General features: G+C 46.9%; 1 protein-coding gene across 2 annotated transcripts in view; it reads right to left on the bottom strand.

The window, feature by feature from the left end:
- LOC146861821 (uncharacterized) overlaps positions 1-17,603 on the bottom strand; it is a 1,143,841-nt gene that overhangs the window by 947,067 nt on the left and 179,171 nt on the right. For both annotated transcript variants that reach the window (XM_085643198.1, XM_085643199.1), the window contains exon 3: positions 4,343-4,405. In XM_085643198.1, the coding sequence (XP_085499324.1) occupies positions 4,343-4,405 (63 nt within the window). The remainder of the gene's footprint in view (positions 1-4,342; positions 4,406-17,603) is intronic.

Here is a 17,603-nt window from a genome sequence, read left to right on the forward strand (position 1 = left end):
GTTCCTCCTCGACGGAGGGGGTTGATGGCACGGGCCCCTCTGGCTCGTCGGGGGCTGGCGCTTCGGTTGGTCGGGGGGCCTGTGCGGTCATGGACCGAGTGGTGGCACAGGCCCATTCGGGCAGTCCCAGCATCCCTAGATGCTCCCGGCGCTCCACCTGGGCCCAGGGGGAACTCTCCAGGTCGTTCCCCAGGAGGCAGTCCACTGGAGCGTCGTCTCGGACGGTCACTTTCAGCATGCCCGTCACTCCTCCCCACTCGAAGGGAACGCGGGCCATCCGGCACATGCTCTCGGTGTTGTTGGCGGTCCGGACAGGGCACAGTACATGCGGCAGGATCTGTTCGGGGGTCACCAGGTGGCGGCGGACGGCGGTCACACTGGCCCCGGTGTGACGGAGGGCTTCGGCCCGTTGTCCATTAATGGTGACCCATTGCTGGTACTTCTGGGTGTTGCTCGGGATGGGTGCTCGGGGCACCATTTCGCGACTGCCCAGGCATACTAGGGACATGGCGGCTGGCTCCCACTCGGGGGATCAGTCGTGGGGGTTTTCTTCCTCTTCTTCCCCTTCCCCCAGGGCTGCGGCCGCCAGCTGTTGGGGAGGGGGCCCGGTGGTCCCGTTTCGTCGGTTCACGGGGCAGGAGGGGTCACTGGCATAATGTCCTGGTTGTTGGCAGCCGTAACAAGTTACCGTTGGCCGCGGTCCGGGTCGGGCTGGGGTGGTCCCCCTTCGTGCTAGAGTCGGGACGTGTGGTTCGGAGGCGGCCCCCGAGGAGGACTCCGGGGTGGCCCGGCTGGAAACTCTCGATTCCGGTTTGACCCGCCTCCTCCGCCGCGCTGGTGGGGTGGCCCTGTGGTGCTCCGCTGGTGCTCCCCCATCGAGTTCCGGGGGACCCGGGTGTTTACCCACCGATCGGACTCGGCGGCGAGCTTCCGCGGCTCGGTCAGTTTGCTGTCGAGGAGGTGCTGCCTTAGCTCGACGAAGCAGTTGTTGGAGAGGTGCTCCCAGACAATGAGGTCGAACAGCTGCCCATAGGAGGTGACCTTGCTACCCTTGATCCACCCTTCCAGGGCCCTGCTAAAGAAATCGACGTACTCCACCCAAGTGATACCGGGAAGCTTCTTACAGTCTCGGAAGCGCTGGCGGTACATCTCTGCGGTTAGGCCATAGCGGGTGAGCAGGGCCTCCTTCATGTGATCGTACGAGGTCATCACGTCGTCCAGGAGCTGCAGCAGGGTGTCTCGACCTTCGCTAAGGAACCGTCCCCATAGGCCGGCACCCCAATCCTTCCGGGGTACCCGATGGGAGGTCATGGCCACTTCGTAAGCTTTGAACCATTGCTGGATGTCGTCGTTCTTGTAGTATTCCTTGATGACACCCTTGGGGATGTGGACCTTTGCTTCGGTCAGCGGCAGAGTGTCCTTGTTTCCGGGGGTGCCGGTCTCCCCCTTTTTGGACTTAAGTTCAAGTTCCTTGAGGCTCCGCTCGTGCTCGAGGGTTAGCCTTTTTTCCTCTAGCTCCCTGTGCTGCTTTTTCTCCTCAATCTCTTCTTGCAACCGTAGTTGTTCCAGGGCCAACATCTTTTCTGCCAGCAGAAGTTCGCCGTCCAGCCGGAGTCGTGTGAGCTCCAACTCATGGGTCCGAACCCTCTCCCGTTCTCGTATCTCTTCCGGGGAGAGGCCGGCCTCCACACTGTTTCGTCCCCCACTTGCCGGGACCGGGGTTGTTGGTCTGGCTGCGTTGGTTGCCGATGTTTCTTCGTTTTGGGGTGAGGCTGCTTCGGACTCGACCCAGGCTCTTAGGGCTTTTTGCATTTCTTCTTTTGTGCCTAGTCCGGTGGTCGAAAAGCCCTTGTCCTTACTGAACTGTTTTAGTTCCTTGTGTGTATATTCCTCCAGCTGTTCTTGTTGGAATTCTGTGGTCGAAGTGGTCTCTTGGCTGCTCATGGTTTTTCTTCGTCTGGATAGGTAGTGAGTGAGTTACTTGCTGTACGATTTGCGTTCGGCTCGGATCCCGTCGCTGGCCACCAAATGTTAGAAGGCGGACCTCTGGGGGGTCGTCGGGACCACCCAAGGGGGGCCTCCTCACCACAAGGAAGTAGCCGAGCGTCGCTGAGAAGCCTCCTAGGAGAGGTCCTTCCCCTATAATCGTACTAGCTTAGTAACACCACCACACAGGACTCGGAACTGGTATAACATCGTATATACTTTTATCAAGGATAATCGGTTTCTCTGGCAATATTTACAGGTGGATCGAGGGATCCAGGAAGAGTCTCAAAAGTCTTTGTGGGGACGGGGTAGCGGGACAGTCTTGGTACCAGCCTGGTACGGGGGGTGCTCTGCGCCCAGTTCTTAAGCCTCAAGCTGGAAAGGCTCCGGGAGCCAGAGCGTCGTGTGCAGGGCGCGGGACAGCTCAGAGGCGGGGAGCCGCGACGAAGTTTGCAGGGCTCGGATGGTCAGTTCCACTTAGGTCGAGCCGCGACGAGGTCAGCAGGGCTCTGGTGGTTTGTTCAGCGAAGGCGAGCCGCGACCAGGTCAGCAGGGCTCCCAGAGTAGTTCAGCGAGGATGGGCCGCGACAGTGTCAGCAGGGCCTGATGTTCCGTGAGGATCTTCTTCTCATCAAGATGGAGCCGCGACGCAGTCAGCAGGGCTCGGGGTTCGGTTTCAGGAAAGAGTCTTTCTCCGTAGGGTCAGCCGCGATTCGATCAGCAGGGATCTCGACTCCAGGATACAACTGCTGTCCTGTTGCGGGGTTGCCCCAGATATAGGTCTGGAGCCCTTTGATGTCCGGACCCTTGCGCCTGGGGGGTGCGGAGAGGCCGGGCTGGAGAGGCCAGACGCCCAGCGGGAGAGGTGCCAGGCCCAGGGAGGCCGGAGGGCGATCGCACCCAGGCATTGGTGGACAGTTGGGGGTCCCATCGAAACTCCCCTCCTCCGGGAGAGGTGGAGTGGCCACGTGGTGCCCCCTGGCTGGATCTTGGTGCCTCGATGTCGGGCTTCGCTGGGGCCGAGGCCGGGATGAGCCGGGCGGCGCTGGCTGGTGCGGGCAAACATTACAATCCAAGGGGGGGGCCCGCGGGTGAAGGGGTCCCCGTGCAGCCGGGAAGAGGGGGTCAGGACCACGCCACAAGGCCGGGTCCAACATTGGGCCATACTTTATAGAAAAAAATATCAATCCTACGACATATTTAACACTCCTAGAGAACACTAAAATGTACTTTGATGGCCGTAATGACCGAAAAAATTTATTCGACTGACTGACTAAAATGTACCAAGTTATTCATGTTTCCCTATTAATAGGAGTTGAACCAGGTTTGAGAACCTCTGTTCCCCCTGAACCATTAATAATGGAAGGTGAGAATGATTATGAGGTGATAAGAATTATTGGATCCAAAAACGTGAGAAATTAATTTTGCTACTAGGTAGATTGGAAAGGCTATGGACCAGGCAAAATATATTGGGCAAAAAACTGTGATGTTCATGCTCCGTGTTTGGTGAAGGGCAACCACAGAAAGCTTCCAACCAAACTACGATTGGAGGAACCCTCCTTGAGAGGGGTTAATGTCAGGATCCTTAGAAGGATTCCCACAAACCTCTCAATACTGGCCAGTATATCCACTAGAAAAACTAGCACAAAGTGGGTGAAGATTACCTGGAGTAGCGATTGGAGAGTAAGCTGGCAGTGCTCAAAACTCAAGTTGTCTGCCAGCCCAGCTGGTGTGCTAGTTGTTTTCCCTCCAACCATGAATGGAATGTGAATCATGCGGTAACTAAGGAACGCACACTTCAACTGAGGAAATACCTGAAGAAGCAGACTTATTCTAAGCTCTCCATCACATAAAGTTAGTGAGAGTAGAAGGGTCTTGGTTTCGTTGTTTAGTTTCTTTGATAACTTCAGTGTGAGGAGACAGTTAATTTCCTATGTAGCGTGTCAATCCTGAGAGTGCCTTGCTGACAGATTAGTTTCTCTTGTCCTCAGCACCGCTCTCCCTTAATTATCTAAGGAGGTCATAGAGCAAAGAATGTAGAATTGCTTTGGAAGACTGTCTCAACATAGAGCTTAATCCTGACATTGCAAATTTATGTTAAATAAAAGAACTTGCTGAGGAACAAACTGGAATCGAAGAAATGTAATAATACTAACCTGCAGTTTCTTTCCTGTTGACCGCTTCAACGCTGTGCGGGCAAAATAATCAGTGGGCGGGATTCGGACAGCCCCCGGCCGTCCTCCCCACACGCCCACCGTGACGTCGGACGGCCAGGGGCTGTCCTCAGCATGGAAGGGGTTAAAGAACAGAAAAAACAAACATTCAAGTTGTTGAGTTAAAAAAAGAAAACACCTACTTTCTTGACAGTTGGTCATTTGCCAGGATCCTCCTATAAAGAAAACACGCTCCATCATTGCCTCTGGAAGGAAAGAAGAAAATTAATATTTAATTGTATTTATGTTTTTGAGAAATGTAAATAACTTTTAAGTGACTGATACAACACATGCTGAAAGCTAGCAAGGTAAGTAGAAATTACTGTTGGACAGCATAAAAGAGAATATCCTTAAACTATAGGGGTATGTTTTTTTAAGTAAAATGAAAGTAATAGTAGGATAATAGTTAATCATGGTAGAGTAGGTTAATGTATGATCTGTTTATATTCTTTTGCAGTTTCTACATCACAAAGGAAGGTTAACATTATCGAATGCTAGACAGAAGAGAGAAAATACCTTCTGGAGAGGAAACCACAGTTATCAGGCTCCCTCATTTTTAGTCCCCATCCCCTTTCCCCTTGGAACGTCTCTGTGCTAGGTACTTATCATCTATAAAGCTGCTGGTGTTCTGGGTGGTTTATTGGGAACTTTTGTTGTTCTGGTGCTGTGAAAGTCTGTCAAGTCTCAAAGTCCTTTATTCGATCTTGCTCATAAGATCAAAAAAGTGTTTACAGTCACAGTTTATAAAAGACATAGTAAAATGTATCTTAACCTCTTCAATGCCCATGACGAGCTGGTCTCGTCATGGGCCGCGGTTGCGCTGTGCCCATGACGAGACCAGCTCGTCATAAACCCCGCCCGCTAATACAACGGCCGGCACAGGGCGGGGAAAGGGGCGGGCACTGAAGGGGTTAAACCCAGGTGTAAAAAGAATGCAAACATTCATTATATCATAAAATCGAATTCCTCTATATGAATACAATAAAAACATGATAAGCCATCCTGCTGTATCTTAAGGGCCCAGCTGCTTTCTCTTTTTGAGGCATGCCCAGAGAAATGAGGCTAGAGAAAAACAGACATAAGGGTTCTGCAAGGATTTGAGGAAGAACAGAGCTACACGGCAACATTTTAAATCATGACTCTTGCAAATTGGCACAATAAATTCGTGTCGTTTCTTGACAATAAAAACCATTAAAAAACAAAACGTGGAGATCATTTTATGGGGACTTGTTGTCACAAGGACATACTGAGAGATAGGAATGTTTGTATTGCTTCCCTGGAAATCCCATCATCAAAGGGATCATATTTGAGCGAAATATTAGTAAAATGTATTTGTGGTGTGAAAGTGTGACATCAGCCAAATACAGAAAACTTCCCTCCATCAACACTGGTGTTAGCTCATATAGACGAGCCGTCTGGGTGTGGGATTTTTTTTCCATTCTCAGATATTGTGCCCTCAAAATGAACATCTCAACCAATTTTTGCATTTGCAAGTAGAGGGGTCTTTAAAAAGGCTGCTTAAACCAATGGCAGATAATTCCGACTCCACATACTGTAGCCTCTTAACCCTACTGTAATTATCTGACTTTAGAATTAGTAATATCAGGCTTTGCGTGAGGGGAACTGTCACCCTGCGCCAGATAGAGTGCCACAGTAGGAGTGGTGCCATTTTAATCATATCAATGATGTATGCTAAAGCCAATTCCATATGTAAAACAAAGTTTGAATATGACTGTGGAACGGAAGTAAAAGACTTTAAAAAAATTCTCAATGGACTGCAGAGTATCACAGGGAGCCATCCACCATTTCGCTGCACCATATACTGCTGCTGCCTTAGTTTTAGCATGGTAATTTTTTTTCATTGGGGTCAGAGGTTTGACTCCCAGCCATTTAGAGAATGTTTTCAGTGCCATAAGGCTTCTCTGCATGTTCAATGCTCTTCCCTCTAGTAATTTAGACCATGATTGGTTTCTATCGAAAAGGACTCCTAAATAGGGGAACGAGTCCAATCTTACAGGCATCCATAAAAAAAGAAGGAGGTCTGTCATGTTTCCCTCTCCCCCCCCCCCCCCCCGCAATGATAATAAAAGATTTACTCTGGTTGACCTTTAAATCTAATGATTTCATGAAAGTTGCTTAGGCAGATATTGTAGTGAAGGCAGCGATTTAGATACATACATTGCTATATTAGCATAAGCGCGTAAGATGTTAGAACGCCATCTGCCCACTTTTGCTGATTTTGCACACGACGCTGCAGATACATGTTATAATTTGAAAACTGCTTGCTTGCCTTTTCTTCACATGAGTACTGTCGGTTGTTCACATCCCTAGACATGCACTGCGACCTTGGCCTGAACATTGTGTGCAATAACAGTCTGAGCCACCAAACAATGTATGTTTTTGAGTTCAGGTTGATCGGCCCACTCTCTAGCCATAACACGCACACAGCTGCAAATACCTGAAAGTCGAGAGCCTTTAATATTGCAGTTTGCATGCATTAGACACACATTCTGTAGAAGAAGTTTTCCAGGCGCTGAGCAAAGCTGATCCTGTGATGTGATTCACCTAAGCTGATCTTTACGGTATGGGGTTCCCCATTCAATCGTAGAGACCTTCTATTAGTCTAATAATACTAGCTTACTAGTGAAGGGAAGGTGGCTGTATTCCACTGTCATTTATAATATGATTTCTCCCTTCATTTTCTATGGTATTGTAACAATGCTGATGGTTTTAATTTTAATCATTTGTCTGCTTATGTTAGCCAAAGTACTGCATCTTAGGACACGTAGTTTATAAAATAAACATTTTGAACTTTACCGTGTCTCTGATTACTCTTGCTGTGGACTGATATGAAAATAATAACGAACAGGTATTTCTGATTCCCACCATTCCTGAGAGTACTCTAAGTCGCTTGTTCTGAGTTGTCTATACATTGGGAGCTCCGAGAGAATACGGATAATGAATGGGACACTGATGCTAGTCGGATTGGGGTTCTAGGTACGGAGGTGAGTTTTTGGTACACCGCAATTCACTGAGGTCCTGGTTTCCTGCGCATAGTTCTGTGCATGAGCAGAATCCCTGCAACAATATAAGATACTGGAGCCCCCTCACAGTTCTCGCCATCAATACGGCATCGTCCGCATATGCTAGCATTGGTACCCGCTGATGGTTAGCAAGCACAGGGACCTCCAAGGCTGCACCCTCAAGATGTTTTCCCACACCATTGGTATAGATGGAAAATAAAAATGGTGCCAGGATGCAGCCTTGTCTTACCCCTCTAAAGATCTTAAATGAGTGGGTACACTCCCCGTTCCTCCCATAGCAGACTGAGGAGGAGGCGTCAGAATACAACTGCCTGATGAAGTCAACCAATGCTGATATAGTCCCATCCCCTCCATTATCCATTAAAAGCTTCGGATAAGTCCATGAAGGCACCCTTGGCTCTGACATATCTATCCATGATCAATGACAGATTCAGGCATTAGGCTATTGTTCCTTTTCCCTCTTGGAATCCATATTGGGACTCCATTAAGATGTTTTTACTCCTCGCCCATGCCACTAATCTCATTAAAAGTAGGCGGCCCATGAGTTTGACCGTCGTATCGATTAACGAGATCGGTCGATAATTTGTTTGGGCTATTTTTGTCTCCTTTTGTGTGAATGGGGATAATAATACTTGTTTTATTTTATTCCTATTTATACCAAAATTATTATTATAAAAATGTATTAAAAGCCATTGATCTCTGTTCATAAACTCTAAGATAATGAGATGAAAATTTGGGGAAGTTCCTTCCATCATCCTTACTTTTACTGATAGTGTATTTGGAATTAAGTTGATAACCCCCGCCTTTGCTCTTCCCGATGGGGACGGAGTGGCTCTTGTCTGGAAAGAACGGTATCCATTTACAAAGATATCGTCTTTGGCCCAGGTCTCCTGAACGCAGGTGATATCATGGTCCTGCCACAGACTGAGCCATTGGGTGTCCTCCAGTTTATTTACAAAACCTGCGACATTCCAGGATGCTGTTCTTATTACCTCTGACAGCCTCCTTGTAGTGTTACTAGGGATTATAGTCACTTCTCCATTAATTTCATTTGTGAGACTTTTTATGGGCGGTACCGCCTGCCCCATCTCTCTACTCTCTGGAAGTCAATCGCACTCATCTAACCCTGAAAGGGAGGCAAATCTGTTCACCAGCGGAATTCCCTGGCTCTTCATTCATTCAAATTGCCTAGGTTTTTCCTAATGTGAAGTGACGGTCCCAACGCAAGAAGTAAAAAAGGCCTATAAAAATAACCTAGCAAAACAGCGATAATCTGCATCCCAACGCGAGGGAATCTGGGCATATGATCCAAAGAAGTTTTACAACATAGGAATTATTAAAATTAATCCCAATACAATCGCCATAAGATGTTTTCTGAGACTCGCCCACCCACCCTGCCCTTCTGGCCATAATGATTTGATTCGCTAGGTATGGGACCCCACTACTAGGGCCTGTTGCATGACAATTCAGCCAATGAAGGGATTTGTCTATCAGCTGCAAAGTAGTTTCCGCTTGACCCTCAATCAGAGGTCGAACATTTCTCTGTACTATTACTAATGGCTAGTGGTTCTCACTATTCATAAACTGTCTTCGATTGACTGCTTTATCGCCCCCCCCCCCCCCCTTTGATCCAATTGGGGATTAGTAAAAGAATTAAGTCTGGTGGAAGCTACAGCCAAGGGTAAATGCTGCTGGTCCCTTCTGGTTCCTAGACTTTCACCTTGTGGGTTATTAGTATAATTAGTAGTCAATGCAGCTCCCTTCCTTGTATGGACTGTGGACGCGATGGGCCCAGAAGACTGGTGAGAGACATGGCTATCTGTCTCCAGGCTAGGGAGTGTAACTATGGCCGGAGTAGCCTGTATCTGTGCCAACACCGCCTCTGTTGCATTAGCCTGGGATGTAGAATCATGGGTACTGTGCAATCTGGAGCCAACCTCCCGTAATGACAACCTTTCTTCTATTCTAGGTAGTTTATGCAAAACAGGGTTTCAATAAAATGGAAACCATAGTCTATCCGTTTCAAAAAGTCCTCCTCATGGGAATTTATAGGTATAGTGAGAGTGTCTAGGTCCCTCGAATTAACAGGCTCTGATTGGCACACATCCAAATCATCTGTCCTAGATCGTTTCCCAGGACAGGATCCTTTTGCAAGTTTTTACTTAGTGCCCCCCCCCCCCCCCTTTTTCTCTAGGACTGGGGGTCCACTATGACCTGGGTCCGGCTGAGATGGTACTGACTTTGCCCGGGTCACTATAGTACCAGGTGATGTCACTCCGGGGGAGGCAGAAGGGACAGAAGACATGTCAACAGCCGAGTTGGAGGCAACCTGCTTTGGCAAACTCACTAATGGAAGCACCGTAGTGACAATATTAGAAGTGCTGGAGATACCAAGGGAGGAACGCTTTTGTAGTATGAGAGAGTCCAAAATAAGCCATCGCTCCGTCAATTCTATTTTGTGCGATAAGACAGTCTCAGCCCTTGTGAGAAAAGTGTCCAACGTACCTGCAACACGACCCCCTGGCTTCTCTCTTGTTCCCTTCCATTTGCTCATTTTAGAAACAAAGTCAAAAAGTATGGACAAAGAACACAGTACCTTCAAGTTATGTTGACTCTTAGGGAGTGGGTCCAGCCCAGCCTCCTTCGGGCTCCGAAGGGCTGCGGGAGCCCTGGCCTTCTTTAATGCACTTCTTGGCATGTTTAGTGACAGGCACGGCGTCTGGTGACAGGCACGACGTGCGCGCCGCTAGGTTGGTGGGTGGTGTAGTCCTCATCCCTCGTGGCACCGATGATGAAGGCGTAGGCGGCAGTGGAGACCGGCTCCGGGTGCTGGCGGGCGTTCTGGATGGAAAACAACAGGCAGGTAAATGACAGAAAGGGCTCCCGCGCCTTCTGTAACGCGCCTCCTGGTGTGTCTGGTGACAGGCACAGCGTCTGGTGACAGGCACGGCATGTGCGCCGCTAGGGCTGGTAGGTGGTGTAGTCCTCACCCCTCATGGCACCGGCGATGAAGGCATAGGAGGCAGTGGAGACTGGCTCCGGGTGCTGGCGGCCGTTGTTAAAATCCATTTGTATCCGCTTTGCTTCATATGTTAACGAACGTCAATGGATGAAAGCATGTCAATTACTAGAATGTCCTGACATATATCCACTCCCTATTTCCCAATCTGCAACAGATATTTCCAGGCTTCAGGTCCACTGTCTATGAGGGGAATGGTGTGGCAACTGTCCCTCTGCACATTCAGAGGGTGCCCCCATGTCTCACCGCAAAGACCGTCTTGCATATCTGGATCTGCGCAGGTCCCTGGCCCACTTACCTCTGCAGAAGGCAGAGCAGGAGCAATAGCGGTCAAGGATGTACCCTAGCTAAGTATCCAAAAGTGGGTCAGATGTTTCCAGGCACCCCAAAGAGGGGTCATAGGATTCACGCTGGATAGTGGCCAGGACTCAGGACCCTCTGCTCCCAGGTGCACATACGCTTCTCTCTCTGCCTCAATGGTTGGGCCCGCCATGTTTTAAAGCACGGCCAGATAAGTTTCACATGCATGATAGCTATTATGTTATGCCTGCTTACTAGAGTACAGGGGGAGGCTTGCCAGGCGATGTACTAGAGCACTGTACATGCAGGATGCAGAAGGATTTCACATGCAGCACTTCAGAGTGATAGTTGGATGCAATCACCATGTTGGCTGCCTAGCCACTTCATTCCCATCCAGTAATTTTTTAATAAACCGCCCACTTCCCAATAAATACTTCTAGCAAGTAGTATACCTCCTGTAAGTACCTGAAGCCCACTGACGACGATCCTTTATATGGCGCCAAAGGATGGCTCTTTTTGAAGGTGTAACAGTTATTCAAAGATCACTATCTGGTGGTGATCCCACTACAAAATTTTCCCACATGGGTCCCAGTCCACTTTCACAGTTGTCCAATTGTTTTTGGCAGGAGCAGGTGTGCAAAATATATACTGACACTTGCATTGAGACCTTGGTAACTTATTAATACTTTTCTTGCAACTGTAGCAAATCATATTGTAGAGATAGTGCAATCCAGTCCCTTTAGAGATGGGAACTTCCAAGCTGGCCACGGAAATGCCTTTTATTACACAAGGGTGCACCGCACTAGTTGCTGCGTCGCACAAGATCACACCCGTAAAAGGTTGAAAAGGAAAGGAGGAGGCATGGTGTACTTCCCAAAGGTGAGTTGCTGCGTAGAGGGCGATAGAAGAGGTCATGACAAAAGACGACATTTCAAACATCAGCTGGAGATTGAAGGGATTCCGAGAAAAGCAGAGGAGAAATGTGCTGAACCTGAGAACACCACAGCTATCGTCAACCGTGGCAGCTCCTGAACCCAGGAAGACCCGGTGGACCCCGACACCGAGGGATAAAAAGGTGGTAGTAAAGGCTTTGGTAAAACCCAGAAAGTGCATAGTTCAATAAAGATGATTAATTCCCACACTTCTGTTGATTGATTGTTTTCACACATAGCACTAAGCACAATAGTGACGGTCACAACAGGTGTTAGAATAATATTCATTTAGGATGATGAGAGCATTTGTCTGTGGGCCCACTCCTGGGCTGTGACCTTTAAGCCTGGGCATAATTCCTGGAGTTTTGCTACGCAGAACTTTGGTGAAGTTCCGCAAGTGGCGGAGTGTTTTGCGAACTGCGGTTCGCACTGGTCTTTCTGCAGCTTGGGTAGAAATTCTACCCGAGTTGCAGCTCGCAAACTTACCGTTCATGAGCGCAAGCGGGGAAAACACTCAGCTGCACTACTCAAAGCAGGCTTTTCTTGCAATCTGCGAGTGCAGAAAACTCCGCAAATGGAGTGGAGTTCAATGCCCAGGCATAGTGATTTCTAAAAAGGGGGACGACGAGTCTTTGAAGAATATGTCAGTTCCTGTAGATGAGCTTTAAAAGATAAAATATAAACAAACAATTCCTGTACTGACTCACCCAATAAGAAAAAATAAAAACCTTCAACCTCCTGACCTTTACATACCTGTCCTGTCTAAGTGGGAGAAAGGGCTGGGCCAAGGGGGAAGGGTGAAGGTGGGAACTCTCCAAAAGCATAACAGATAGCATTTCAGACCACGAGATTCCACAAACTCATATGGCATTCCCAAATTCCAAAAATAATTGATGGTAAAATGTACTCTTTTTTCTAATCAGGTTAATATAAAATGAACTGAAATTTGCAAATAGTGAATTAAATATTTGAAGACGGTTTACGAACTTAACAGCCCAAACATACAAAAGATTAGGTCACTGAAGCTCAGTTGTTAGCACAAGTGCTTTCAAAACTAGTTGCCAAATTAAAATTGTACTAGACAAAGAGCCTATTCTGAGTTCATTTTAATTTAGTTGAAAGATTTAAATTGAACTAAATATAGAACCTATTCTGGCTGAAGTGCTAACTTATCTCAATTTTGTGCAGTTTTGTTGCATAGTAAAGCAAAATGTTCCTGGAAGACATGAAATGGGAATTTGTCGTTTTGAATCATCCAAAATTACCTTTTTCACTGAACGAAAATTGAAACAAAGAAACTTATCTTATGGTCCAAATTTCTGTGAATGTTTGTGTTAAATTATCCAAACACACATGCATGCACACACACACACACACCCATGCGCTTGAGCATGCATCCACGCACACATGCACGCAAACACATATATGATTACACACTTGGGCTTAAACCCTCTAAAAACTTTCCTCAAAGAATTTTGTCTGGTTTGGGTTCAGCATGCCAGGTTTCATGCAAATATATCAAGGAGGAATGAAAAGTCATGTTTTGCGTTTTGACACTCATAGGAACCAGAAAAGGGTGAGGTGGATAAAGTTAAAGGGAAGTCACAATTATTTGATTTGCTGATAATTTTCATAGGTTTAATGAACTGCACAATACTTGGCAGACACTTACCATGTCAGTTTTACTTTTGATATTTTGAATTGTTTTGAAATCCATAAATGGCTGAACAGTTAAAGGAGGGGAGTCATGAAAGCAGCTTTTTGATTTTAACTTCCTTAGAAATCTTTGTTCCCCACCGGAAAAATGTTTATAGGAATTACACTAAACTTGATATTGAACAAGAACTTTACACAGGAAAGTGCCTTTTCTATAGTTATGTATCTATACTTTTGAGAGAAATTAATTATACAAAACTATGCTTAATGGGCTTGAATGCGTTAAAGGTTAACAATATCTGGACTGTTAGTATATGGAGAGTCCTTGGACCAGGGTTTGTGGATTGTCCATAAAGCTACATTTAAAAAAATGCTCCTCATAAGATGAGGTCCATCGACATGAAGTCTCTGATTAGCTGCCCTCAAAATAAAATTGTCTGTTGCACCTATCACTACAAGACACAGAACTGAATCATTGTGTAAAAAAAATAAAAGCCATCAAGAGAAACCACACCCTTACCCACTGGTTCATGCAAGGGGTGCGGTCTGAAACAGACCACTCGTTTATTAAATAAAAAAAACGCTAAAACCACTTTTGTAGCAGAGTTTGCAGATCCTGGGTCACTGTGTGTGAACCTCTGAGGAAGACATTAAGTATTTCAGATCCTTCACCTGAGTCCGCATACCCGCAGTTAGGGATGTTGGACCCTTGTTGGTCCCTCTCGCAGGTTTGCAGACCAATTACAATTTTGCAAACTATTTGGTGAGATTTGGATATTGACAGTATCTATGTCCACTTATTGTCTTTCAAGTCAGATTTGTCCCCATGTAATTGCTTTAAATAAGGTACTGTTTTTACCACAACTGTGGGATGGTTGTTTGTATTGGGCACTTAGCTGTGCGAAGTGTTCGGCATCTGGCGCGGATTTCGAGCACCTGGCCTGGTTGTGTCCCAGAGTTTCCTCGTTCTGGCTGGAGGTGTGCCCTGCCATTAGCGAAATTACATCTGAGCGCATTGCCCCTTATCCCTTGTTGTGGCTCTTGGAATGCGTTAAGCACGTATCAGATGCTAACCGCAAACTGATTGCAATGCTCCTGGTGCTTGCTAAATGGCGGGTTGCCAACCACTGGGTGTCATAAACCAGAACCCCGGGTTATTTGTTGGCTGGATGATTCATACCATTATCAGAAGCTCCTGGGTGAATTCTGGGATTTGATGCCTGCGGCTAGCAGACCTCCAGACATATGGGGCCCTCTAGTTGCCTATCTTCACCGACTGGCCGCCCCTGCGGACCTCACTACTGACTCCCCCACCATAGACGCTCAGGTGACCAACGCTGACCCAACAGACACATATCTTTCCACAGACGCGATGTGAAAGAATCACCGGTCCTACACAAATGTACTGTGCCATGTTTACTTTTAAGTATTAACTGCCATGTACTGCTGATTATAATTGTAAGGGCAACATTTAACGGGCTAACTGTCGGAGTGATAACCTGTAACATGCCTTGAATTCTTTTTCAATAATGGTTTTGAAAATCAAAAAAAAAATTGTCTTTCTTCTCAGGTGGCATTAATGTTAAATGAAGGGCTCGGTCAGTGTGATGAGGACAGTCAGGCTGCCTTTGGAAGGAAAATAAGCACAAGTGCTAAACGTTTCAAGAGAACAAAAGTCTTGCCTTCCAACACAGACACTACATTTAAAACTCCAAATGGTGCAAATTGAAAAGGCGTTTTGGGTATTCCCAAAAGCCATCAAACACTGCTGATCTGTATTGCCTTCAAACAGATGTTCACATATGCCTTCCCAAAAATAAAGACTTGGCAAACTATGTGGATCAGGGGAATGGCGAGTGGCCGAAACACTGCAGTTCTGACAACACATTTGAAGAGTGGAGACGCAACTATTGACCTGATAAAAAGACAATTTTTGAATCTGCACTTAGAGATTATAAAAACACTATCCTCCTGACCAAAGCAGAATACTTTTCTTCAAAAATTCTCAAATCATCTAACAAAGCTAAGGACATCTTCTCTATAGTAGATGAACTTGTCAGACCAGATCGGGTCACTGCTAAACCAACCCCATCACATTTCTTATGTGATTCCTTTAATACATTTTTTATCGATAAAATTGCCACTATCAAAACAAGTATTACCAAGGTCACTATACCTGTTGACTCCCCATGCGCACAAACCAACCCAACCTATTTAGACCAAATCCATCACATCACCCAAGATGCCTTTTTTGCTTTAGTTACAAAAGTCAGATCTGGTTCCCCTACTGATAGCTGTCTTCCCCATATTCCTCAAGAAGGTTTTTTACACTGCCCAGATCCCCCTTGGTCGCTTCTTAACAATTCCCTTACCCAAGGTGGTTTCCATCTTATTCAAAAGCGCGGAAGTTGTTCCTAACCTGAAAAAAACGAGTGCTGATCCCTCGATACCTAGAAACTACCGCCCCCTATCTCTGTTGCCCTATCTGAGCAAAATTTTGGAAGCCCACGTTGCTAATTGCCTTAGCACTTTTATAGAGCATTCACACTACTTTGATTTACATCAAGCGGGATTTAGACCGGCCAACTCTACTGATTTAGTCATCTTGGCCACCCTAGATGAATTAAGAGGGGGGGGCCGACCAGGGCTCCACTCAAGCCCTGGTGCTCCTGGATCTGTCGGCCACCTTTGACACGGTCGACTATCACTTGCTGATCGGCCATGTTGACTATGCCAGGATCCAGGGTCTGGCATTGAAGTGGGTCTCCTCTTTTCTCAGCAATCGCTTCCAAGCAGTTCTTGGCAGCTTTTCTGCTGAGAAGAGAAGACTGACCTGCGGGGTCCCACAGGGCTCTTCCATCTCACCTCTCTTGTTTAATTTGTACATTCTTCCCCTGATTCTGGCCCTCCAAAAGAGAGAGGTCGTAACTTTCAACTATGTTGACGGTCTTCAGCTAGTGTTCAAGATCGATGCCTCCCCATCATCGATGGCTAGTTTCCAATCCACAATGAATTTTATTAGAAATTGGATGAATTCCAACCATCTCAAATTAAATCCTGATAAAACTGAGCTTATTCTTACTGGTGGCTCATCCAATTTATGGAATTCTAACTTTTGGCCTCCTTTACTAGGGTGTCCCCCTTCCCCTGTGAGCTTGGTCAAAAAGTTTGAGAATCATGATTAGTGATGATCTCACTATGAAGGCCCAGATCAGCTCAGTGGTCTCCGTTTGTTTCTTTCATCTGCAGAGAATCCGGAAAATCAGCAGATTCTTGACCACTGAGGCTCTGATTCAAGTCGTCCTCGCACTGGTAATGTTGCGTATTGATTACGCAAACTCTTTGTATGTTGGTATTCCTGCATACCAACTACGTTGACTTCAATTGGCTCAGAATCAAGCGGCCAGACTTATTTATGGTCAACCCAAGCACCATCATGTGAGACCTTTATTGAAGAGCTCCATTGGCTCCCGGTGTCCCAATGTTGCCTCTTCAAGTTGGGCTGCACCATCTACAAAGCCCTCTTGAGTTGTGGCCCAGCCTTCATCGCCTCAAAAATACAGTGGTATGCTCCCTCCCGTGACTTATGCTCTTCAAATAAAAACCTACTGATCTCCAGCTCTTTTAAACGTAAAAAACATGGGGGCCTCAGATTCTCGACCTTGGCACCTCAATTCTGGAACTTTCTCCCTCCTGAACTACGATTGGCTACCTCCTACACTCAGTTCAGGAAATTACTTAAGACATGGCTATTCTCCCAAGCTTATAACTGAATTAATAGTCTAGTGTCTGTAATTGCTTCAGCTCAGCGCCAAGAAACTGTTTGGTGTATGTGCGCTTAACAAATCATTTTAATATAACAAGAGATGGACAGGAGGCTTTTTGCAGAGGAGTTTTATGTTTGAAAGCGCTGTTCGGCAATAAAGGATCTTGGTGCGAATTACTTCCAGAAGCTGCTTGTTGCAGTGTTCTCAAGGGATCTATATGGTCATCCGCCCAGAACAATTACAAAAATAATGAAAGCTGGCACCGTGCTAAGGGCGGGCAACATGGCGGCTCCATGTTGAGTAGCCGTGGGCACCCTAGGGATAGCTCCACCGTAAAGACGCACAAGTCTTTTCTTTCTGACTACACTGTACTTGCTTGATCAGTCAGGGTCGGGTTATCCCAGCTTTTTTTAGGAGGGGTGTACCTGGGGGCCTGCATGAGCCCCAGGAGGAGACGAGGCTCTTCAGAAGTTTGTCTGGTGCTGCTGCTGAAAGCTGGAAGGAGGTGGTGTGGAAGCTCCAGCGCTGCAGGTCGGCCAGCGTGCGAGTGTGTGCAGAGGCAGCACAAGTCAGGCTGCCGGCTGGAGCCCTGCGCAGCCTCCAACAGCAGCACGGGTAGAGGGCTCTTCTGATCCCGATTAATTGGGAGACAAAAGGAATGGGAGACTGGAAGGAGGGGACACAAA

This window comes from Triturus cristatus, chromosome 2_2 (genome assembly GCF_964204655.1).
Source record: "Triturus cristatus chromosome 2_2, aTriCri1.1, whole genome shotgun sequence".
In the NCBI taxonomy this organism is placed as follows: domain Eukaryota; kingdom Metazoa; phylum Chordata; class Amphibia; order Caudata; family Salamandridae; genus Triturus; species Triturus cristatus.